At 36.2% G+C, this 24,786-nt stretch overlaps 2 protein-coding genes and 1 pseudogene across 2 annotated transcripts; all 3 read left to right on the top strand.

Moving 5' to 3' along the window:
- The first annotated feature begins 12,576 nt into the window (after positions 1 to 12,576).
- Positions 12,577 to 13,981, top strand: LOC110770026 (small ribosomal subunit protein eS21y). Its single transcript, XM_021974104.2, has 4 exons — positions 12,577 to 12,713; positions 13,285 to 13,351; positions 13,448 to 13,580; positions 13,736 to 13,981. Exons 2-4 carry the CDS (start codon positions 13,302 to 13,304, stop codon positions 13,799 to 13,801), a joined length of 249 nt encoding a protein of 82 aa, XP_021829796.1. The 5' UTR covers positions 12,577 to 12,713; positions 13,285 to 13,301; the 3' UTR covers positions 13,802 to 13,981.
- Positions 13,982 to 14,063: 82 nt separating this feature from the next.
- Positions 14,064 to 15,122, top strand: LOC110770028 (uncharacterized; annotated as a pseudogene).
- Positions 15,123 to 22,031: 6,909 nt separating this feature from the next.
- Positions 22,032 to 24,351, top strand: LOC110770025 (uncharacterized). The gene has a single exon (XM_021974102.2). The coding sequence runs from the start codon at positions 22,251 to 22,253 to the stop codon at positions 24,069 to 24,071; it is 1,821 nt and encodes a 606-aa protein (XP_021829794.1). The 5' UTR covers positions 22,032 to 22,250; the 3' UTR covers positions 24,072 to 24,351.
- Positions 24,352 to 24,786: the final 435 nt, after the last annotated feature.

The following is a 24,786-nucleotide window of genomic DNA, read 5'->3' as shown; positions in this document are numbered from 1 at the left end:
TTTTGACGGTGATGCTATTTATTGAGTTCATGAGGACGAAGGTTCTAAAGATATCCTTGTTATTTCTATTTCATATTGACATATTGGAGACATCAAATCAGGTTGAGAGGAAAAATTCGAGGGTCATTTTTTGAAGAATTAAACTTAGTTTACCTAGAGTGCAAAAAGGTTCTTTTTCATTGCTCATGAGTTTGACTCCAGCTTTTCAGTTAACTGCATCTTGAATATTGGTTTTGATAATTTTTTTCATCCCTTTCAATCATATTTCAATGAATTCAGATGTTGAAGAACTGTTCAACGAGCATAAAGATCAATTTTCTCTGATATGAGCAGTCGAGTCAGTGCAAAAGTATGAGGGACATCAGCGTAAGATATGCATCTGCAGTGGCAGGCAAAGGTAGATGCTTGAAGATGTACTCCTTTGAGACATTAAGCAATTTAATTTTCATCAAATTGACTGTAATGTTTAACTCAAGTAAATATGCATTTCATGAACCCTCATAGGGTTCCTCCTGCTTGTAGATTGCCACTAATAACCGATACCCTCCGATTTCTTATGTAGAGATGAGATCTGATAAATGTTGCGTAGATACAGCTGCACCAAAATGGATTCAGCTGCATCCTCAACTTGTGATACTCGCAAGTGCACGAGCCGTTCGGTAGTATAGCGTATGTAAGTACGAGGTCGATCCCACGAGGATTGGTGATTGAATGATTCAATTCATTTTCCCTACACAAAACAGAAATGAAAAAGAAGGGAAATAAATAAAACAAGAAAGAAAATAACTAACTCAAGCAGATAAGTTCCCAAGTTCAATTAGATTAACGGATTGATTCTAGCTAATGTATGATTAAGCCATGGTGTGTGGTCATAACCTTGTGTTCCTAATTCCCTAATTTGATCATTTGTTGTCTAACCTAAAATTAAGCATTAGGAACCCATTAAGCATAGAAGAACAATTTAAACAACCAAGCATGTATCTAATCCCTGTTGTCGAATGTCCATACATACTCTTCCTATTCATAGTTCAATTCGAATTAAAGCATGGTGTATACTCTTAATTCAAACCAAGATAGCTAACATGCAAGCCTTAATGGTGATCAATCATTCAAACTAGCATATTAACTTATAAGCATAATGAATAAGAACATGAACCATAATTGAAACTTGGAAACTAACTAAACTTGAGACTAAAGAAAAGAATTTACATAATGAAAAGTAAAGTGGAACTAAGAAAAACTTAAGGAAAATTTCAACACAAAAGATTTCATTACAACAATTGAAAACTAGAAAGAGAAACTAAGAGAATTTGAGGGAGAGAAGGGAAGGGAGCTCTAGAGAAGTGTTTGAGAGCTCCCCCCCTTGGGGTGTGTTTACAAGCTTGGGAAACCTCACTATATATAGGCCTAAGGAAGCTGAAAATCTGAATTAAGTATGGCTAATGCGTACAACACTTGTTTTATAAAATCTGAAATGGTTGATGCACTTCACTAATGCATACAACACTTCCATTATAAAATCTGAAATGGTTGATGCACTTGTATTAGAAAATCTTGAATTGGTTGATGCACCAATAGATCCCACCAGCAGCCCTAGCTCATCTTCATGTCACCATGACCAAGCTTCCAACCAGAAATGATAGCTCATACCTAGCTCACCATGACCAAGCATCCAACCAGCACATGCTGAGGTCAGCATGACCAGCAACTTCAAGGGCTTACAACTTGGGCTTCTCTTAATCAAATTAGGACTTTAAGCACTCAAACTTGAAGTTCAGAATGTCTTCTTTCCAGCCATATATCATTTGGGCCAATCCAAGGTCGGAGGAGGAAGTTAAGGCCAAAACAAATTGCTAACTCATTTTGCGCGCTGATAAAATCCATCCTGAGCATGGCTCTGTGTTTGCTAGGTAACAGACTCCATATTTATCCAATGGGGCTGAATTTTGGATATGTTATATTACACACCCATTGGAACAACTTTCATGAAGAATGTGGCCTCATCCGAGCTATGTAGGTTGCTGAAACAAATCTTGCAATATGACCTACGAAACTGGGCTGGCAGGGGACTGTAGCCAAAATTGAGTTTGTCTTTAAGCTCTTCATCCATTCATCCAAATTAGGCCCTAACATGCTTGGATTGCATCATTTACTATCCAAAGCCATCATTATTACCTAAAGCTCAATGAACTGAAAGATAAACACAAAAAGGATTAAAAGCACAAGTTTAACTCAAAAACATAACCAAATCATAAGCTAGAAGGGTACAAAATGATATGTAAATATGCACCGATCAAATACCCCCAAACCTAGATTTTGCTAGTCCTCAAGCAAAACAAAAGGAAAACAAAGATAAAAACAAACAAGAAGTTAACTAGACCACTTTCGTAGGTAACTCGATTGCATTGAGCATATGCAACAAGCCTTTAAACCTCTAGGCATCCCTAGTAGGAGGAGTTGTGTCTCCTGAGGGTTTAACAGATACGATACCCACAAACGTTTTACTGACTCTGTAAAACAAGGTAATTAGAAAACTTAAAAGATTGTTAGTCCTTAAGCAAAATAAAAAACAAAAACAAAAAAAATAATTACATTAACAAAAACAAAACAACACAAAACAAAAAAAAAATTACAAAAATAAAAAGAACTCAAAACAATCTTTCCGAACATTTTCTGAAGAGAAATGACTCATGCACATGACTCAAAAGTTTTAACAATAAAAGCTCAATTTTAAACATTATTCACAAAGCGGCAAAGTTCAAAACATAATATGCTCAAAGTGTGGTAGTGTGATAGCCAAATGCAACAAATTCCCCAATCTTAGTTTTCACACAATTTCAAAAATCATACAAAGCACAAGTTCAACTTCAAATCTCACCAAAGTTGTCCTCTCACAAATGAATCACTCGGAAGATGGCTATAATGCAACACTCAGTTATAAACATGAGATTAGAGTTAAACCATAAAGACTTAACTCGAAATAGAAAGATGAAGAACTTGCATTAATATGATCTCAAGAAGGATGCCAAACACTTAAAAGTAGAAAAATGAATGCAATTCAACCACATGACATTTAAGATCAATTTAGGTCTTTAACATAGGTTGTAATGGGGCCAAGGGTGTAAGGTGAGTAAGAAATGAAAGGTATGGATAAAACAAAGTCCAAGGAACTCAAAATATAAGAGCATAAAACAATTGTTTACAAGACTTCGAATCATCACAATGAGAATTTATTTTTCTTTTACATGATCAAAACTCCTTATACCTTCATTTACATTGATTCACTCCTTTCCTGAACAACCACCAATTTATTTTGAAGGCCCAAAAATGAAACCCAAAAATGAAATTTCATTCAACCACCACTTAATCACAATTTTTCTCTTTTCTTTTCTTTTCTTTCACCAATTGAGTGAATTTTTTTTTTTCTTTATGTAATATCCCTTCCCAAACTTAGCATGAAAAATACATCCGAATTAGAGCTCATGAGTTCCTTAGAAAGGTAAATTCTTGTTTTTCGGGCAAAGGAGAGGAAATATAATTGGTAAAATGAAAGAAAAGGTTTACATGTAGGCTCAAAATGGTTAACAATGGAAAATCATGCTTAAGCATGCATAAGGTTAGCTTGAAAGGCACAAACGATCCAAAGAGGGCCTTAATATCACTTCTTAAATGTCATGAAATCAAATTGCATAAGAATGAATGACTTTTAAGTGTTCAACCAAATCAATGAATAATGAGATCAAACAACAACTTTGATGACAAGAAAATAAGAGTATGTATATAACACTCATGAATTGAAGTACAAGGCTCAAAAGCTCACATTATATGGTTATATAAGTCTAATTTATGCTTGATACAATTCTTTGGGTCATGCAAATCCTTTAATTGGAGAATTATGAAAAAAATGGCAAGTGCAAAGAAAGTTTCGAACATATCATGCTAGAACGATGCCAAATTAATTATATATATATATTTTTTTTTACAATAAAAATTTACAAGGAAAAAAAATTAATAATAATAAATAAATAAAATTCAATTTTCATTTAAGTCATGCAAACATTTATCACAATCTCATCAAATGTGTTCGGAAAGTGAATAAAATCAAAATCAAAATAAAATAAAAATAAAAATAAAAATAAAAGCAAGAATTAAACAAAATAAAGTAAAAATAAAAACAAGCAAATAAAAAAATTTAAATTAAATTAAGGAAAAACCAATTTTACATGCTAAACTCCAATACCCCCAAACCTAGAAATGAACATTGTCCTCAATGTTTAAAAATTAGGAACAAGCAATGTCATAACAAGAAATGAAAGGTACTAAAGTAAATATAAACCACAAATAAAATAAAAAATAAAAAAAACACAAATAAAATAAAATAATTACAAAAATAAAAATTACAAAACAAACAAACAAATAAACAAAAAAGAAAAAAAAAAATGAAACAGTAAAACACTCGAAACAGAAAGCCCTAAACAGACAAAACAGTAAGCCCTAAACAGACAGTCTTACGCAAACCAAAACCCAAACAATTGAAAGCCCAACCCAAAAGAAAGTTAGCCCACCTTGAAACCTAACAACGGTGAAAACCTAACCCACAATGAAATCTGAAGCCCCACACGTTTGTTATTATTTTTATTTATTTATTTATTTTTATTTATTATTATTTTTTTATTTAAAAAAAACGTGCAATGGGAGCGCAAAGAGTGTGATTTCTGAAAGGGAAGAGCGTGGTCCCTGATGCCTTGGTTCCTGGGAAGTCACGGGTGAAAGGGGTGAGGGACGTGTCGCCGCGCAGAAGCAGCTGTCACATCCCCCAAGCCAGAATTATTGGCTTCTTGGGTGAAGCGGGACGACTTTTTCACTAGAAGGTGGTGAAAGGTGAAAATGCAATTAAGGGGGGTTGGGAAACGGGTGCGGCGACATATAGAGATAAGCCGTAAGGGCCGCACAGAACTCAGAACCGCAGCGGCTAGGGTTTAGCAGACTAAGTCTATAAAAGGTAAAAAGAAAGGGTAAAAAAAACACAAACTCAGAAACACACAAAAGAGAAAAAAAAGAAAGAAGAAAAGAGAGTGAGAAATCAAATGGCCTCTAACTACCCATTTTCGTTGGATCTCAACCTAGCTCCACCGACTCAGACACGAGGCCAAGCAGCGGCACCAGTATGGATGCCCTACTTTGCTTCCGCACGGGGGCCTGTGACAGTAACTGACTCAATACTCCTGGACAACGATGTTGCCATTGGAGTGGCTAGAAATTTAGTGACTCCTAAAGATATACGTGTGCTGGGAACAAGGGATGACAACCGGGTCGTGAGCGATGCCCTGGCACTGAGCGTGCAGAGTACGGCAACAGTCGCAAGTTTGGGTCATCGCCTACTTGCGAAGTCCCATGAGGTAGAGGTGCTAAAGGGTCAGTTGGCGGCGGAGCGAAGTATGGTTGAGGAGTGTCAGACTGCTATAAAAAGCTTGAAAAGGGAGAGGTCAAGGATAATGGAGGTGAATCGACACCAGCTAGAAGTATTGCGGGACGAGAATAAAAACCTATCAAAAATGGTAGAGTTGTACTCTCGCGACATGAGAAAACAGCTGGAGGACCTAGACCGACCGGGTAAACGCAAACAAGCAGATCGCGAGAGTAGTTACACTCAAGCTAAGATTGCGATCTTTGGGAGCTCAAGTGATGAGCCCCAAGAAGCTGTGTGTGAAGCCCTGGAAGAGGACAGCCAGAGGGCCAAACTCAAAGCTCCAATGGTCGAGACACCAAGCACCGAGAAGAAATGATTTCCTACTGCATTATTGTTGTTTTTATTTTATTTTGTTGTTTTTGTATTTTCGTTATTTTGTTTCGGAAATAAAAGAGTAAGGTTGCAGAAAGAAAAAGAAAAAGAAAAAGAAAACAAAGACGACAAACGGAAAAGAAAACACATTTCCCTAACTAAAATAAGATAAAGATGATAGCCGAAAGGGAAAAGCAAAAACACAAAGCTCTAGAAAATGAAAGTAACGGGCAAAAACATTAAACACCAGAAAACACGGAAAAAAGAAAAGTAAAGTAAAAGTAAAGGTGCTCCCCCTTGAAGCGATTAGGTCGAGCATGCCCGGGAAATCCGAAATGGTGTTGGCTCTCTCTCATCAGCATATGTCTATTTAAACCACACCCCTGCAAGCGGATGATACCCAGCATTTCTTCCTGCAAACTCAAGGAAAAACATCAAAAAATTCAGAAGCAAAACAAATGGCATCCTCATGCACTCACCTTGATGATCTCAACCTTGAGCTCTCACTTGCACCACCGAATGCCCAGACAAGGGCTCCTCCAAACACTGTCTTTCTAAACTCTTCATATCATCACGGCACGGCCTCAAACTTTGCTGAGGCAATACCGAACTTTTCTGAGGCACTGTCAAACAGAGCAGTGCTGCTAGGAGGCATGATTAGCAGCAAGCTCACTCCGACAGATCATCTGCATGTGGCACAGAGGTCTGATAAGGCAGCGGTAGAGGAGTCCCACAATTTAACTGTGCTCCACGCGGTCTCCGCTACCAATTTGGGCATGCGATTACTGGCGAGGACAAGGGAGTGTGCCGCGATGAGCGAGGAAATAGCTTCCTTGAAGGCTATGGTGGCGGACTTGCAGAAGCGGCTCTACTGTGCCAATCAGCACGTGGAAGCACTGCAGAGAAAAAATGAGGACCATGTGGAGCTGCTGCAGATTCTACAAGTGCGAGAAAATAGAGGCAAGCCATGATGATGATGGAGATGAAGAAGATGAAGAAGATGATGAAGAAGATGATGATGTTGTTTTTTTATTTTTATTGTTTTTATTTTTGTTTTGTTTTTTTGTTTTTTGTTTTTATGCAATGTTTGAATTGAAATAAAGTTTGTTTTTAACACTCAGAGAAAAAAAAAAAAAAAAAAAAAAAACTAACTAACCATACCACGTAAATAAATACATAAACTAACTTAACAAAACAAAAACAAAAACAAAACAAAAACAAAGACTTAACAGAAAAGAAAACAAAGAAAATAAAAATAAAAATAAAAAAAACTTAATTTAAAAACACACGAATATACAAGCAACTCATGGATGACCAGTTAAGGGCCTCAGAAAACACAGCCAGGGGATCCGGGAAGGTTGGAGGGGTCACAATGGTCCCGCTTAAAACCCAAACTTCTTAGACACCGAAGGTGTCGCCTAAAGAACTCCTAGACACTGTATTAACGGAAGTGCTCACTGGGGTTACCATAAGTCGGCTCATATGAAAAATCTTTTTTTTTTTAATTTAAAAATTTTTAAGATAAGAAATAAAAACAAATTAAGATAAAATGAAACAACAAACCATAAACAAAAATGAACTAAGTACTGTAAACAAATTCAAACAAACAACATAAATTGTTGTACTAAAAGAAACAAACCAAGAAACCAAAGAAAAAAAAAAACAAACAACACTTTCTATCACCCGTTTATCACCATTTGGACAGATTCGTTTCTATGTTTTTCAGCTTCGACCTATGTTCAGTTTTTAGGCTATAACTTTCCAACCGTAAGTCCAAATTTTACGTTCTTTATATGGTTGGATTCAGCATAGAAAAACAAAGACCTCAACGCGGACCAAAAGGCAAAAACAACTACGGAAATAAACAGAATTCAAAGAAGAGAAAGGATTGAAATGCTCCCCCTTGAAGCGATTAGGTCGAGCGTGATGCACTTGGAGGTCGCGACTTCTCCCATTGCTCCACACTTCCCATTCTTATGATTGAGGTTGCCATCTCTCTCCATTTATTATTGAGCTATAATAAATTGCTAAAACAAACATAGAAAACTTGAAATAGAATTAAAAGGATTAGGAAATAAAAACTAAAATGAAAAGGAAAATCAACACACATCCAATTCCATGCTTCAAAGCAACAAGCACCAATGGGTTGTGTAAGCTGGGACTTAAACCCAGTTCTCTTGCTTGTTGGGCAATTGTCCTTTTCTGTTGGACTACAAACACAACTGGTCCATTAACGTCATTAACTTTAAAACAAGAAATTGTCTAGAAAAACATGAAAATGAAAAATAAAAATAAAACAAGTAGGGAAAAGAAATAGAACCAAACTATGTTGCCAATCCCCGGCAACGGCGCCAAAAACTTGTTGCGTAGATACAGCTGCACCAAAATGGATTCAGCTGCATCCTCAACTTGTGATACTCGCAAGTGCACGAGCCGTTCGGTAGTATAGCGTATGTAAGTACGAGGTCGATCCCACGAGGATTGGTGATTGAATGATTCAATTCATTTTCCCTACACAAAACAGAAATGAAAAAGAAGGGAAATAAATAAAACAAGAAAGAAAATAACTAACTCAAGCAGATAAGTTCCCAAGTTCAATTAGATTAACGGATTGATTCTAGCTAATGTATGATTAAGCCATGGTGTGTGGTCATAACCTTGTGTTCCTAATTCCCTAATTTGATCATTTGTTGTCTAACCTAAAATTAAGCATTAGGAACCCATTAAGCATAGAAGAACAATTTAAACAACCAAGCATGTATCTAATCCCTGTTGTCGAATGTCCATACATACTCTTCCTATTCATAGTTCAATTCGAATTAAAGCATGGTGTATACTCTTAATTCAAACCAAGATAGCTAACATGCAAGCCTTAATGGTGATCAATCATTCAAACTAGCATATTAACTTATAAGCATAATGAATAAGAACATGAACCATAATTGAAACTTGGAAACTAACTAAACTTGAGACTAAAGAAAAGAATTTACATAATGAAAAGTAAAGTGGAACTAAGAAAAACTTAAGGAAAATTTCAACACAAAAGATTTCATTACAACAATTGAAAACTAGAAAGAGAAACTAAGAGAATTTGAGGGAGAGAAGGGAAGGGAGCTCTAGAGAAGTGTTTGAGAGCTCCCCCCCTTGGGGTGTGTTTACAAGCTTGGGAAACCTCACTATATATAGGCCTAAGGAAGCTGAAAATCTGAATTAAGTATGGCTAATGCATACAACACTTGTTTTATAAAATCTGAAATGGTTGATGCACTTCACTAATGCATACAACACTTCCATTATAAAATCTGAAATGGTTGATGCACTTGTATTAGAAAATCTTGAATTGGTTGATGCACCAATAGATCCCACCAGCAGCCCTAGCTCATCTTCATGTCACCATGACCAAGCTTCCAACCAGAAATGATAGCTCATACCTAGCTCACCATGACCAAGCATCCAACCAGCACATGCTGAGGTCAGCATGACCAGCAACTTCAAGGGCTTACAACTTGGGCTTCTCTTAATCAAATTAGGACTTTAAGCACTCAAACTTGAAGTTCAGAATGTCTTCTTTCCAGCCATATATCATTTGGGCCAATCCAAGGTCGGAGGAGGAAGTTAAGGCCAAAACAAATTGCTAACTCATTTTGCGCGCTGATAAAATCCATCCTGAGCATGGCTCTGTGTTTGCTAGGTAACAGACTCCATATTTATCCAATGGGGCTGAATTTTGGATATGTTATATTACACACCCATTGGAACAACTTTCATGAAGAATGTGGCCTCATCCGAGCTATGTAGGTTGCTGAAACAAATCTTGCAATATGACCTACGAAACTGGGCTGGCAGGGGACTGTAGCCAAAATTGAGTTTGTCTTTAAGCTCTTCATCCATTCATCCAAATTAGGCCCTAACATGCTTGGATTGCATCATTTACTATCCAAAGCCATCATTATTACCTAAAGCTCAATGAACTGAAAGATAAACACAAAAAGGATTAAAAGCACAAGTTTAACTCAAAAACATAACCAAATCATAAGCTAGAAGGGTACAAAATGATATGTAAATATGCACCGATCAATAAACAGCACAGAAAATAGATCAGTGCTTCATGTAGCTCTTCATTTTCCAAGGGATGCAATCTTGTTTACTATTTAGTGTGAGTTTCCTTGTGAAAATGATTAAGCTTTCTTTGGAATAAACTTTGGGTACATAGTGTTCTCTGGTTTAAAAACATTTTGCAGATCCAGAGGCTATCGAAACAGCAAGGGGAAAGCAACTGCATTTGTAAGTACTTACGTATCAATTTTTAAGTGATTATTTTCCAGTTCTCTATATCAATGAATTAAGAGCCGGTAAGATGCTAATGGTATGAATCCATGTCTTCAGGCTTTTGAAGTGATTTCCCACTACTTGCTGTCAAACATTGTGGATTAGCTTTCTTTTAGCTCCTTCATTTTAGGACCTACCTAATTGAAACAATGAGATTGTCTGTGTTCATGAGTTTATTTCAGTGGCATAGTTCTTGAAGGAGGGATGCATTCATCTGTTAAAGACATGTAGAGAAGTATTTTGTATTTGATACAGCACATAGGATTTTTGGACATGGCATGCTTTTGCTTATGCTTTCAAATTTTCTTTGTTTTTGATTTTTGAAAGCAATCTATATTCTGTGTGTTTGGTTGTAGTTGTGGTGGTTGAAGAAACATAGCCCATATTCAGAGACTATGTTAGATGCATTCTCTGTGTATACTGTTTAAATATATTATTTAAGGCGTTCGGCTATACTCTTTAAATATATTATTTAAGAAGTACAGCCGTCCGGCTACACCGTTTAAGTAGATTATTTAAGGGGTATAGCCGCGCGGCTATACTATTTATAGAGAAAAAAAGAAAAAAAAAAGAAAAGGGGAGCCGGCTAGCCCGCCTAGGAGGCCGATGTTTCGAAAACTTGAATGGCATTTTTTTCTTTGGATTTCTTTTTTCCTGGCGGGTCTGGCATCTCTGCAAATACATCAAGCTAGGGTTTTAGTGACTATATTGAAGACATCAAATCAGGTTGAGGGGGAAAATCTGAGGGAGAAGAAATTTTTTGAAGAATTAAACTTAGTTTACCTAGACTGCAAAATGGTTTTTTTTTTCATTGCTCATAACTTGGACTCCAATTCTTCAGTTAACTACATCTAGAATATTGGTTTTGATCATTATTTCATCCCTTTCAATCATATTTCAATGCATTGAGATGCTGAAGAACTATTCAACGAGCGTAAAGATCAATTTTCTCAGATATGAGCAGTCGAGTCAGTGCAAAACTATGAGGGACAGCAGCGTAAGTTATGCATCTGCGGCAGCAAAGGTAGATGCTTGAAGATGTATTCTCCTTTGAGAAATCCAGCAATTTAATTCTCGTCAAATTGACCGTAATGTGTAACTCAAGTAAATATGCATTTCATGATGACCCCTCATAGGGTTCCCCTGCTTGTAGATTGACATTAATAATGGATGCCCTTTGATTTCTTATTAGTTGTAGATCAGATCATGTATTGGGTTATCTTTAATTTCTCTTAGAGATTCAATCCCACTCGAGCCTAATCTTATAACTAATGATCCCGATCAATCGTCTCCACTCTTTTCTTCTTTGTCGTCTATCATTTTTGGCTTGGCTAGAATGAAATTGTAAAAGAGAGATAGGTGAGTTTTGGCTCAAAAATGACTGTTGAAATGTGGTCAAGATCATCATATATAGAGAGAGACCAAGTGCGCAAGAAAGAATAGTTGAAACTTAAAAGAAATAATGGCTGCAAATTTTCCAAGAAACTTCTGAATTTATTTTGTTGAGGATCCATAACATTATTGATTTTAGATTTATAAAATTTGCTGCCGCTAATGCCTAAACTACATAGCATACATTATGTAGAGATGAGTTATTATTATGTTTAGGCCTATATTATCTAGAGATCACACGCCAAGGACGATGCCCTCGGATTCCACAGGCTCGCAGCTCTCCAACTTGCTGCAAAGTCAACCAACGGCAAAAATACCCCATTTATCTTCATCTTCCAAATGCTCAAGGACATGGAGCTCGCCATTGGAGAGCCCCACAACAAACTGGGCTACTTTTCGTGGATGCGCCGCCATAACAAGTGGATACACCAAAATGGCATCACCCGCATTTGTGTAGACTAGCCTTGATATCTGCATTGCCAGAGAAAGCTAATGAGAAGCTACCGAAACATTTTAGTGGCAAAATCTGAAACTTAAATAATGTGTATAGTAATAGAATTTAGTATTTCTCGAGAGAACGAGGTCGATCAAAGGCAAACATTCCCACACCCAAAAAAAAAAAAACTCTCTAATTGATTTACTGTGAAATTTCTCTTTCTTCGATATCTGCTTTGGATATTGAAACTAACAAATTAATATCTATAAATAGTATAGCTAGGTGGCTATACACTGTTTTAATAATAAAAAATTCAAAAAATAATACAGCCGGGCGGCTATAGTCGGATTTGTAAATTGTTTTTAAAAAATAGTATAGCCGCTCGGCTATACTCTGTTTTTCCAAAAATTTTTTTAAAAAAAGGTCTGTATCGGGTTTTATTAATGTTTCTTAAAAAATAGTGCAGCCGCTTGGCTTTACTTGTTTGAAACGTGGCGCCTATGCGGTGGGGAGGGTCCTCTTTTGTTTTTTTTTTTTAATTAATAGGCAAACCTAATTTTTTTAAAATTAGTATAGCCGCACGGCTGTACAATTTTTTGAAATAATTTTTTTATTAAAACCGAGTCTCGCTCCACTAGTTCTAATTCCCTAAAAAAGCCCTAACGCACGCACAGCACAAACTCGTTCGTTTCAATTTGCACTCTTGAGGCAGCCGCCACAACCACCTCCCTTGCGCCCTCAATCTCATCCACTCAACTCTACCGGTTGCGGAAGGTAAAATTCTCTCTCTTCTGTACATTCTGTTCCCATTATGGCAGAACGAATTATGCTCTGAACTTTACAATATATTTTTGCATTTTTTTGAACGATACTTCCATTCCATCTGTCTGTGCTCTTTGCTTAAAAAAATGTTGGGCAGGGTTGAATAGTATGGGTGGGCTTTAAGCCTTCAATCTCTGTTTACCTATAACAGCAGTTTCTTATTGAAAAGAGAGAAATTGATTGCCACCACAACTTCTAGCCATTATTTGTATTGTATAGCCAATTGGGTATCGAGAATTGTTTACAAATTTGAGTTTGTGATGTTCAAAACGTAAATTTAGAGAGATTGAATTGCAGTGAAAACATCCATGCTTGAACCATTGAACGTTAATCTAATATCTATGTTTGGACATTATTGTGTATTTGGAGATGATTTTGCTATGTTTTTTTAAAATAAATACATTGGAGCTTCTGAGACTGTTTTGATTTGAGCATATTATTTTGCACATGAAAACATAGTTTTTGATAGCTTCGTAAGCAACCAATCTAGTACTTAGAAAAATCAGATTTGTTTCTGTTGTAGTCGATTCATTGACCAAGATGCAGAATGAAGAGGGAGTTATCACTGAGCTTTACATTCCCAGAAAATGGTATCAATCTAATCTAATCAAAATTTGTGTCATTGATTGTTTGTGGGGTTTTGATGTGAGGGTATTCTGTTAAACTTGTGTGATCTGTGGACATAGCTCGGCCACCAACAGGTTGATAACTTCAAAGGACCACGCATCCGTTCAGATCAATGTCGGGCATCTGGATGAGAATGGCATCTACACAGGCCAGTTCTCCACTTTTGCTCTCTGTGGTTACGTCCGTGCTCAGGTCCTCCTTCTTACCCTCATTTCAGTACTAGTTCATGATATGCCAGTTTTATGCAGTTGTCTAATTGTACTATACATGTAATGCGAGCTTATTCAGGCACTTGCAATTTTTCAGTTCACTAATTCTACTTCTGATCTATTGCTCTCTTTCTTCAGGGAGATGCTGACAGTGGTCTGGACCGACTCTGGCAGAAGAAGAAAACTGAAGTTAAACAACACTAGGAAGAGAAAACTGTTTTTCTAGTGTTTCTTCTTCGGACATGTGTTCTTGAGTATGGAAGTGTTTAATTAGTGAACTGATACACTATGTTGAGCAATTTTCTCTCCATTCGTATTGTACGTTGCAACTAGTTGGCAAATTTTTCACTTATTGGAGTATCGTGAAACTATTTCCACCGGCAATGCATAATGATCTGAAAATCCATGTTTTAGTTCATCATGGATGTGAGATCCCAAAAGAACCAAAAAAAAAAAAAAAAAATACATGGATGACCAAGGCACTATATAGACTCTTCTGGTGTAGTTAATTCAAGACATATCTACCATATTTTTTAGTTGACAAATTCCCAGAAGAAATGCTTTTGCTGTTTCAGATTTGTCACTTGCTGCATGTAGTACAAGGGCCCAGATTGATTTTTGTTCTGTTTCTCTTGCGGCATGCAATGCAACATGAAATATGGACTTCCCTTAACCCCAATTTTATCTTTATTCTTTTTTTTAGGGTCAATTCTAGGGTTGATTTTTGGACAAATCGGATTAGAATCGGGGGATTCCAATTCCAATTCAAAAAAATTTGGAATGAAAAATCTATTCTTTCGGCGATTGAATCATCAAATTTGCATAAATCTCTTCCCGAGAGATTTATGCATGCACCAAGCTCTCAGAGCTTAACACCAAAGCTCCTGAACATAGCTTTGCCTACACCAAGAAAACTATCGAACCAGCGTTTGGTCACAAGCTCCCTGAGATTTTTGATAATTTTGAAGGTAAACTAGTAGCATTTGGAAGGATTGCTCAAGCGCATCCATCGAGAGCTACTTTAAGATTTAGGTACCCCGGTCAACATGTGAAGCCCCATACTAATTGCCGTAAAGGTTAGGCATCCTGGTATTGGTGAATCGATTAGGAGAGATTTTGCTATAATCAATCTGGTAGCAAAACTCTCAAACTTCATTCCTGCTTTAAAGTGGTGGAGATTGGATGAGAGTGTACAACAGTTAGCAGTTTTTATCATGTCCCAAGTTGCCCATTTGAGCAAGGGAAGCTGCCCATTTGAACCGCTTTATATATAATTTCCGTACATTGAAGGATGCCCCTTTCCCCAAGCCTTTCTATCCAATTGTGCATCCTGCTGTTTTGGTGGAAACTTATGAACAAGGGGAATGTTGTCTCACACTATGTCGATGATCTTGAAGGACATGATCGGATTAAATATGCGCTTGCTCACATTGGGACACACGCACTTTTGAAGATGCTAGCTCTCCTGGTAACATATATACCTCCCTCCGTTTGGATGCGGGAAAATAACTCGGAATTTAGCTAAAAGTCGAGAATTTAAGAGAAGAAATTGACAATTCCCTTGTTTGGCAACTTAAGCGCAGAATTTATTAAATGACGCGCGGAAAAAATCATGGAAATTGAGGCACCAAATTCCCGAGTTTAATTTCCACCAAAATAGACGTCATTTCACAATTTCCATAGTGCGAGAATTCATATTTTCCATGGAGCCAAAACTTAAATAAATAAATAAAAGGCCAAACTTTTCATTATAAAAAAAAAAAAAAAAAAAAGGTGCCAAACTTAAAAACAGGGCCAAGTTTGGAGCAGATTGCTTTGTCCCTTTATAAACCTATGAAACCCTGGACAACAACATTTGAAGAGTTTATCCATGCTGATACTAAGAACCTTGATCTAGCAGAGGTATATGCTGAAGTACAAGCAGTACCAGGTCTTAGTGAAAATGAACAACTCAAAGCATGTGCTTGGCTGATAGAAAATGACAAGCAATTTCAGATGCTGAAGGCACTCCCAATTGAGAAAAAAAAAAGTGTATGTTGTTGATGTTTATTGCACGTGGGGAGTGATTTGGTTTGCTAATATGCTCTGTTTGTTTAAGTTGAGTTATTTAGTTCATCAAACGATATGTTATTTTATACTTCGAGGAATACCTTCTATGTCGGTTATCAATTTTTTTTTTCTTTCGAAATATTTAATTTCTGTCATTTATAATTTACATGAGATATCCAAACATTGAAATTTTCAATTTCTATTATTTACAAAATCCGACATACATAAATCCAAACATTGAAATCTTCAATTGCCAGAAATTGAAATGACGGAAATCTAAATTCCGTCATTTTAGAATTCTATGTAATTGGCAATCCCTTCATCCAAACGGACTTGCAATGCATTTATGCTTTTGGACTATTTTGATTGAATTGTGTTTAAATCTTATAAGCATCTTGTTGTGTCTTAAGGTTTGTGAATTATACCAGTTGATAAATACACCTGAATGTGGTCTCAATACATAACAAATCCAGAAAAAAAGAAAAAAAGTAGGAAAGCTACTATCTTTTTAATATCTTGTCCTTTATGCTTAATGTTTTATTTTCTTTCATGTAAATTTACATGGTTTTTCTCTCTATTGTTCTATCTCCTCTCTATAGATGGCCAAGTAACTTTAGTGGATAAGATAATAATAGTAATAATAATAATAGAGAGAGAGAGAGAGAGAGAGAGAGAGAGAGAGAGAGAGAGAGAGAGAGAGAGAGAGAGAGAGAGAGAGAGAGAGAGATTTAATTCTCCTTGATTTCTTGTGTTTAAATATTAGGGAGAGCTCAGAAGTTCTGGTATTTGCTACTTTTCATTATGTTGGGGTGTATTCAATTCTAACTTTTAAAGACTTTTTGTAAGTAAGTGACTTTTATAGAGTTGACAAATTCTTAATGACTTTTACATACTTCATAAAGTTAAGTGATATACTCTCATATACTTTCATCATAGAGTTTTACATACTTTTATCTACTTTTTTTAATATTTATTTATGAATAGTATTTATCTTTTTAATATTTATCATAGAGTATTATAACGAAAAAAGAAATTGCTACGATTGGATACAATTGTGTAAAAGCAAAGAAATATTTTTCCATGTCTAAGAACTTTTCACTTGAGAACAAACAAGTATGGAGAAAATAAGGCTGTTGTTCTTCGATGCAACTCAAATATAAGGTGTGTCATCAATATTATGGATTTAATTAGTTTTTAGTTTGTAGAGCTAGGTCTTGGGGAAGAAGGGACAGATTATCCGATTGTTGGAACGAAGTTGAGATCCTCAAGACATTCTAGAAGTATACTCTGTTTGGGTGAGAGATACCAGTAAAGTGGCATGGTGATAGAGCCAAGCCAAATAACAGCACAAGAATGTGGGGTTAGCCATAAACCCCGAGATGCTACGAGCTAAATTGCTGTTGGAGAATGTGGGTTTTGTAACAAAATCATCTATTCCTACAGATAGGCCTTAAAAATTGCAAATGGAGGCAAAAAAAATTTACAGAAGAAACCAATGCAGTCCCACCATAGCTCTTTTAGTACGTAACAATTGTTTCAAGCATTGAAAAGAAAAAAAAAAGGTAAGAAATGGCTCATCATCATAACAATTCCGAGGACATATAATGATAGCCAAAAACAAAATCAAATTGGCAGTGTAAGTAGGCCATCTGTAATATCCCACATCGACCAACGGAGAGGGGGTGATGTGCCTAATATGTACATGCCCACCTCCATCTAGTACAAGGCCTTTTGGGAGCTCACTGGCTTCAGATTCCATGGGAACTCCGAAGTTAAGCGAGTTTGGGTTAGAGCAATCCCATGATGGGTGACCCACTGGGAAGTTGCTTGTGAGTTCCCAAAAACAAAACCGTGAGGGCAGGGGGTTCCAAAGCGGACAATATCATGCTACAACGGAGCCGATCCAGGATGTGACACCATCACTTAATAGTACACTGACCAAAGAGGGAGGGGGTCTAGAGACCCAAACATGGTGGCACACCCTCGCAATGGCCAAAGCTGCAACATGATCGAATTCGTTGATAAAGTCCTGGGTAAATTTACAAGACTTTTGGCCTTAAGAATTAGGCTTAAAAGTATTGAAAAGTCATTTATTTAACAAAGTTTTCAAAAGTCATTAATTTTTTGGTTCGTCAGCACATGTCTATATACCACTATTGGTCTATATACTATTAATAAAAAAACAAAAGAGGACAGCCCTAACGCATAGGTGCCACGTGTCAAACAAGTAAAGCCAAACGGCTGTACTATTTTTAAGAAACATTAATAAAACCGGGTACAGCCGTTCGGCTATACTATTTTTCAAAAAGAAATTTAAAAAAACCGGATATAGCCGGCCGGCTATACTATATATATATATGAGGACCCGCCCCAGCGCATAGGTGCCATGTGTCACGCCAGTAAAGCCAAGCGGCTGTACTATTTTTAAAAAAAATTAGGAAAAAATCGAGTATAGCCGTGCCTCTTTTTATAAATAAAAAATAAAAAATTTTGATGTATCAAAATCTATAAATCCGTAAACTTTACAATTGTAAAGTGAAAATTACCCTGATATAGAACCAGAGAAAACCTCATGTCCATTATTAGAAAAAGTATATTGTGGGTTAGCCCTGTTAATCATGATAATGAACTCGCCTACTTAAATTCAAGTTTACATTTGTCTAGAATAGATTATCACTTATATAAAAATAATAAATAAATAAAAACACATGTCATCTTTAAAATAAAACTCCAACTTTCTAATGATTAAAAAGGAAAATAAAGCCCAATTGAACTAACGTGCAACTTAACATCGGTAGTCTTTCTTCTTCTTTTTCAACGTCTATGCATGCAAGCATTTGGTTCCTCCAAGCTAGGTTTCAGTATTTGTTTATGGCAACAACCAGGTTGACCTTGAAATAGTATAAAACGAACAAAATGAGACAAATGGTACCAATTACAAAGCATGAACCCAAAAACCAATTGTGAAGAAGACAAATGGTGAGCATCTCGGCTGTTGCTATTGTTATGGAAATAGAAACGGTCTTGCTATTCTAAAAGAGTAATGCTATTTAGACACACAACATTGACCACCTTAGCTCCTTATGTGACAACTGATGTGTCATGTCATGTCAATTAATGAATGTTGCCATGAGTCCACTTACTAGGAACGCTAGGGTTTAGTCGAATCCAGATGATAAACTCAATCTATTTTATTGGGCTACAGCGGATTGGATGTTATTGATTGGGAATAAAAGTTATATAAATGAAAATTAACATGTATATATCATTAGACATAAAATTAAGAGATAAAAGAAATTGAAAATAATAAAAAGTTATCCGTTGTCGGGATTCAAACCCGAGTGGTTATCTCAATCTAATTTATTGGGCTACAACGGACTGGATGCTATTAACAGGAATAAATATTATATAAATGCAAATTAGGCATATAATTAATATATAATAGAAATATTAAAAATAAAACAATTTCCGCTGTCGGGATTCGAACCCGAATGATTAACTCAATCCCATTTATTGGGCTACAGCGGACTGTATGCCATTAATGGGAATTATAAAAAAAAAAAATTCTATTTAAACCCCACACTTCTCTTTGCTCACCCCAATACTTAAATTATTAAGCTGTCAGTTTTATTATTGCATAAAAAGACAAAAAAAGGTCATTCAACTTAATATTTAACCCTAGTACATCTATCTACACACACACTCCACACACCCCACCACTCTTCATATTAAGTTTTAGAAAAATACAAACTCCTCTACATCCTATTGCTAATGGAGTCTAGTCCCGTAAAAAATGGTCTTAACTTGCATATCAGTGGTCTGAGGTTTTGAACCCTACCACACACATCTTTGTCTGATTAGTTAACCTTTTTATTCACATGATAAAAACAGACTTGTGAAAACAACAAAATCTCATGTATACTACAAATATTGTTTAATGATTTAAGTATTGGGGTGAACAAATAAAAGTGTGGAGTTTAAATAAAAAAAACTCTTTTATTTCTTATTTTTTCAGCTTGGGGTGTATTTAAGGGTAATTTGAGAAGATAGTGGGGTTTTCTTAGAAATTGTGAAAATTTAAATTAGAAGTTGGGGTGAACTTAGAACATGGGGTGAACAAAGAGAAGTGTGTGGTTTAAATAGAAAATCTCTAAAAAAAACTATATAAATGGAACTATTAAGCATAGGAAAATTATTAAAAATTAAAAACAGTTTTTCCGCTGCCAGGATTTGAACCCGGATGATTAACTCAATCCAATTTATTAGGCTACAGCGGACTGTTGCTATTTACTTGAATAACAATTATATAAATGATGAAGCAGCGGACTGCAATTTATCCCTTGCCAATATTAACCCTCTTTGGCAAATACATGTCGAGTTGAAGCAGCAGTCACGGCCCACCTCAACCTCTCAACACAATCTAATTATACTTAGAAAATTATATATAGAACAAGAGAAAAACTCATGCCCATTATTAGAAAAAAAAACATATATAGGTTAGTCCAGTTTAATCATGATTAGCCTTCCTGCATGCGCGAGAGCCTCTCGTGCAAGGAGGCTAGTTACACTTATATGTTTACATTGCAAACCAAACCCAACTTAATTCCGTTTTAGATTTGCTTGCATGTTAAACGTTTTAGGATAGTGAATTAAATGGATAGCATTTAATACTCTTATTCTGAGATGGGATCAGATTTGTTTTCAACTTCATATACCAAGCACCAAACCAACAGTAATAATTCATAACTCTACCAAGATAGATTATTTATCTGGAAGTAAGAGGCATTGCATAAACCCAATGAAAGGACGAACCGATGTCATGGGTCGGTCTTCTTAATACCACACCCAATAACATGTTGTCTCAAACTCAAACAAATTAATACAACACTGGAAAAGCAAAAATACCACTCGACATTCCAAATGTCATCTATGAATGGCACATAATGAACAAAATTATTCTACTTGTCTGACTCAATGTCAGTACACAATCAAAAACTGGAAGCACCCTGTTATTTGGAGTGTAACACTCAAAAAGTGGCCTGAAAACGAAGTCTCACTCCATGGTCATATGATATCCAGCTTCTTTCCAATCGGATTCTTTGTGTAAAGGACAATTGCCATTTTCTGAATAAGCACTTGATGTAATCAGAGAAATCCAACTCAAAGGTTGCAAAGATTCATGACCAATGGTGTGCGATAACTGGTATAAAACTATGAATAGCACACAATAAACAACAGAAAGAAGAAACCATGATACAATTAACATGACTATTGCAAATTCAAAAAGAAATGAATGACCAAAACTGCTGCACAATTCTCTGATCCTTACAAAATCAAAATCTCATTTCTGTCATGTATTCACGGATGAACAGATCATAAGAAAAAATCCCAAGCATGATAGCAGATGAAGAACCCTTATTTGAGAAACAACACGACATGCAAGAATAATCTAACAAATATGATTAATTCGAAGAAGAATTCCATTCAAAAAGAAAAAAATATACCCCGAAATTAAAGAGAGATACGTACCCCTAAAATCAAAACTAATGCTTGCTTCATTGATAACCCGTAGAAAGAAAATATAATATTTGAATAAATTTAATAGAAAGCAGAAAAGAAAATGGGGTAGAGTCTTGCATAAACAGGTAACATCTAAAGCATTTTAAATTTTTCAGTACAATGCAAACCCAAATAATATGGCAATATAGCACTTACTTCCGTTGTAGTGGTGGGGCAGATCCACATAGGGGCAAGAGGGGTCAATTGACCCCCACAAGCCCGGAATCCATCATTGGAGGTGAAGGAACGATGTTGTACACACCCCACCAACCCCACCACTCTTCATATTAAATAGAAAATTTCTATATTTTTTTATTATTAAAATTTCATTTTGTATTGTTTATTTTTAAAAAGCATTAATTTTTTTAATAATTTGACGGAATTGCCCTTCTACGAGTAGCAGAAGTTAAAAAAATTTGACAAAAATTAAGGATTGTCCTTAAATTGCTTAAATTGAAAACTACATGGACAAAATTGATCAAATTGAAATGACAAGGACCAAAGTGGTAATAATGGCAAACTACAGAGACCAAAATTGACTTTTTGCCAAGATATATTGTGGTAGTTCCGATTTTCAGAATTTTGTGGAAGAAAGCGTCAACTGCCAACATCACAACGTGGGTTATCCTTCTTTTGTGCAGTTATCATATTTTATTTTATTTTATATTTTTAATATTCTTGGTTACATGTTGAATTTTCCATTTTGTCCTCATCATATTTGTTTTCAATTTTTTCTTAACCAAAATATTCTCTGTCTTTTACTTTATATATATAAATATATATAGATGAGAACTCGCGATAATTCCGAAATATTTAATTCACTCGTAACAATTAACCCACTGAAATAAATTCTTTGTAAAAATGAAGAAAAAAGAAAGGCACACCCCTTTCCCGACATAGCATAGCATTGTTAAATGCAATTAGAAACAAAGTTTTTGTCGACTGGATCATCATCCACACACTTGAGAGCTCCGCCGCTCCCTTTCGAGATTTGGTCTCGCTTCCCAAATGTTGAAGGTTGGCTGAGACTCACTGACTCACTGAGATGCTGAAGATGATGATGCGGAATATAGCTGCTTCTTCTTCTTCTTATTGCACCAGCAGGAGATGGAGAGGTATGCCTTGTCTTCACTCTAACTCCACTGTTGTTCTTTTCGCCAACGATTACTTTGCTTTCCTTCACTCTCAACCTTCTAAACCAATCAAATCTACAAGGACCCAACTAGAGCAGCAACCCAAAATCACAACTGTTGAGGATGCTTTCAATGTGTTTGATAGAATGCTTCAAATGCGTCCTCCTCCTTCAGTTGTTCGTTTCACTCAAATATTGGGTCAAGTTGCGAAATTGAAACATTATTCGGCCGTCATCTCCTTGTATAACGAAATGGATGTGGCGGGAATTGAACCTGGTGTTTATACTCTAACCATTCTAATAAATTGTTATTCTCATTTGAACCAAATGGAGTTTAGTTTATCTGTATTGGGAAAATTCTTCAAACTTGGTCTTGAACCAAATGTCTTTACCTTCACCACTCTAATCAACGGCTTTCTTCTCGAGAATAAAGTGGCGGAGGCGGCAGGAATTTTCAACAAAATGATTGCGGGAGCTAATTGTCAGCCCAATGTGGTTACTTACGGCACACTAGTAAAGGGCTTTTGCATGAGAGGTAACAATAGTGCTGCAATTCAGTTGCTTAGGAAGATGGAGGAAGGGCCTTGCAAGCCTGACCTAGTTGTCTATAGCACAATCATCGACAGTCTTTGTAAGGACACACTAGTTGATGATGCATTAAACCTCTTCTCAGAAATGACGTGCAAGGGTATTGTCCCAGATGTCATTACCTATACATCCTTGATTCATGGAGTTTGCAAATTAGGCCAGTGGAAAGAAGCTACAAGGTTGTTGAATGAAATGGTGAGTAAAAATATCTTTCCAAATGTGTTAACGTTCAGCGTCTTGGTAGACACACTTTGTAAGGAGGGGATGGTTGTGGAAGCAGAAGGCGTGGTTGAGATGATGATTCAAAGAGGTATTGAACCTGATACGGTTACGTACAGTTCACTAATGGATGGTTACTGCTTGCGAGGAGAAATAGACAAAGCGAAAAAGGTTTTTGAACTAATGCTTAGCAAGGGCTCGATGGTTGATGTTGTTTGTTACAACACATTGATAAATGGATATTGTAAGCATAAAAAGATTGATGAGGCCATGATGCTTTTTCTGGATATGTCTCATAAGGGACTGGTTCCAAATACCATTACTTATACCAGTCTTATGGACGGTTTTTGCAAAGTGGGTAGAATAGATGATGCACAAAAGTTGTTCTCTGAGATGCAAGCTTCTGGCCAGCTTCCAGATGTTCAAACTTATGCTGTTCTACTGGATGGCCTGTGTAAAAACCGACAACTTTCTAGGGCGATGCAATTGTTTGGAGAGATGGAAGCGAAGAAGTTGGATATTGGTACTGTGATTTACAATATTCTTCTTGAAGGTTTGTTTATAACTGGAAAAACTGAATCTGCAAGGGATCTCTTTTGTGGTTTATCATCAAAAGGACTTCGACCTGATGTGAAGACGTACACTATAATGATTAATGGACTCTGTATCGCGGGTCTAACAAGTGAAGCAGAAAAGTTGCTTGTCGAAATGGACGAGAAAGGCTGTTCTACAGATGATTGCACCTATAACACAATTATCAGAGGCCTTATCAATAACAATGAGATATCAAAGGCGACAGTACTTATTCAACAAATGGTGGAGAAGGGTTTCTCTGCCGATGCATCAACAATGGAGTTGATAGTGAATTTACTGTCGAAAGATGAAGTGGATCCTGCTTTGTTACTGTTGATAAAAGGATCACTGTGAAATTAATATGCATCTGTGGACAATCGGTGCACCTTGACGACCATGAAGGCATTACAGTGGTTGTGTGCGTATGGCAGGAGGTGAAAATGCCTTCTCACTTGCATCCTTAATTTCTGGCATTAATTCTGTTTAATGGGATATCTAGCACTCATTTGAATTTTTCCCTTTATCTGTGATGATTTATTTACTTTGTATTCCTATCACTCGGCATCTTGCAGTATATAGAAGGCCAAATATATAAATTTAGGTGTGCCTTGTTGCGACTCTCCTAGCTTGAAAATGTTTCTACAGATAATGTGTCTGCTTATTCGGGTATCAGAAACTTTGACAAAACATAGACCATTATAGGTTAAAATCATAGGTTGGTTTGTCTCTCTTCCCACATAAAGATGAAATAATGAGCCTAAACTTTGGCAATTCATTGATGTTCTGGAGAGGAGTGTGTTATATTGGGATAGCGGCTGATAATGGTATATATACTGTTGTTCCTTGATTGAACTTATGTTGCGTACCAATCTTTATGTTAACTAAACTAATTTTCCAAGTCAAACTCTTTAGATGTTTTGCGTGGTTAGAAGTTGGAACTAGTTAGGCATGATGGAAAATACTTGCCCCAATGCCAGGATTGGGATTGGAAGGGAAGGGAGAGTTTTTACAAAGTGATTTTTGAAGATAGTGTACTATATTTCCTATCAAAAAGAAAAAGAAATGCTTT

This window comes from Prunus avium, chromosome 6, assembly GCF_965620075.1.
Source record: "Prunus avium chromosome 6, drPruAviu1.hap1.1, whole genome shotgun sequence".
NCBI lineage: Eukaryota > Viridiplantae > Streptophyta > Magnoliopsida > Rosales > Rosaceae > Prunus > Prunus avium.
Note: the sequence above shows the minus strand (reverse complement) of the source record. Positions and strands in the feature narration are given on the sequence as shown.

What these genes read in the sequence shown, in the direction of transcription:
- LOC110770026 (XM_021974104.2), top strand. Translation starts at nt 13,302, where the DNA reads ATGCAGAATGAAGAGGGAGTTATCACTGAGCTTTACATTCCCAGAAAA. An exon ending in CTTTACATTCCCAGAAAATG is followed by an intron (nt 13,352 to 13,447) that starts GTATCAATCTAA and finishes CTGTGGACATAG; the next exon opens with CTCGGCCACCAACAGGTTGA. An exon ending in GTGGTTACGTCCGTGCTCAG is followed by an intron (nt 13,581 to 13,735) that starts GTCCTCCTTCTT and finishes CTCTTTCTTCAG; the next exon opens with GGAGATGCTGACAGTGGTCT.
- LOC110770025 (XM_021974102.2), top strand. Translation starts at nt 22,251, where the DNA reads ATGCTGAAGATGATGATGCGGAATATAGCTGCTTCTTCTTCTTCTTAT.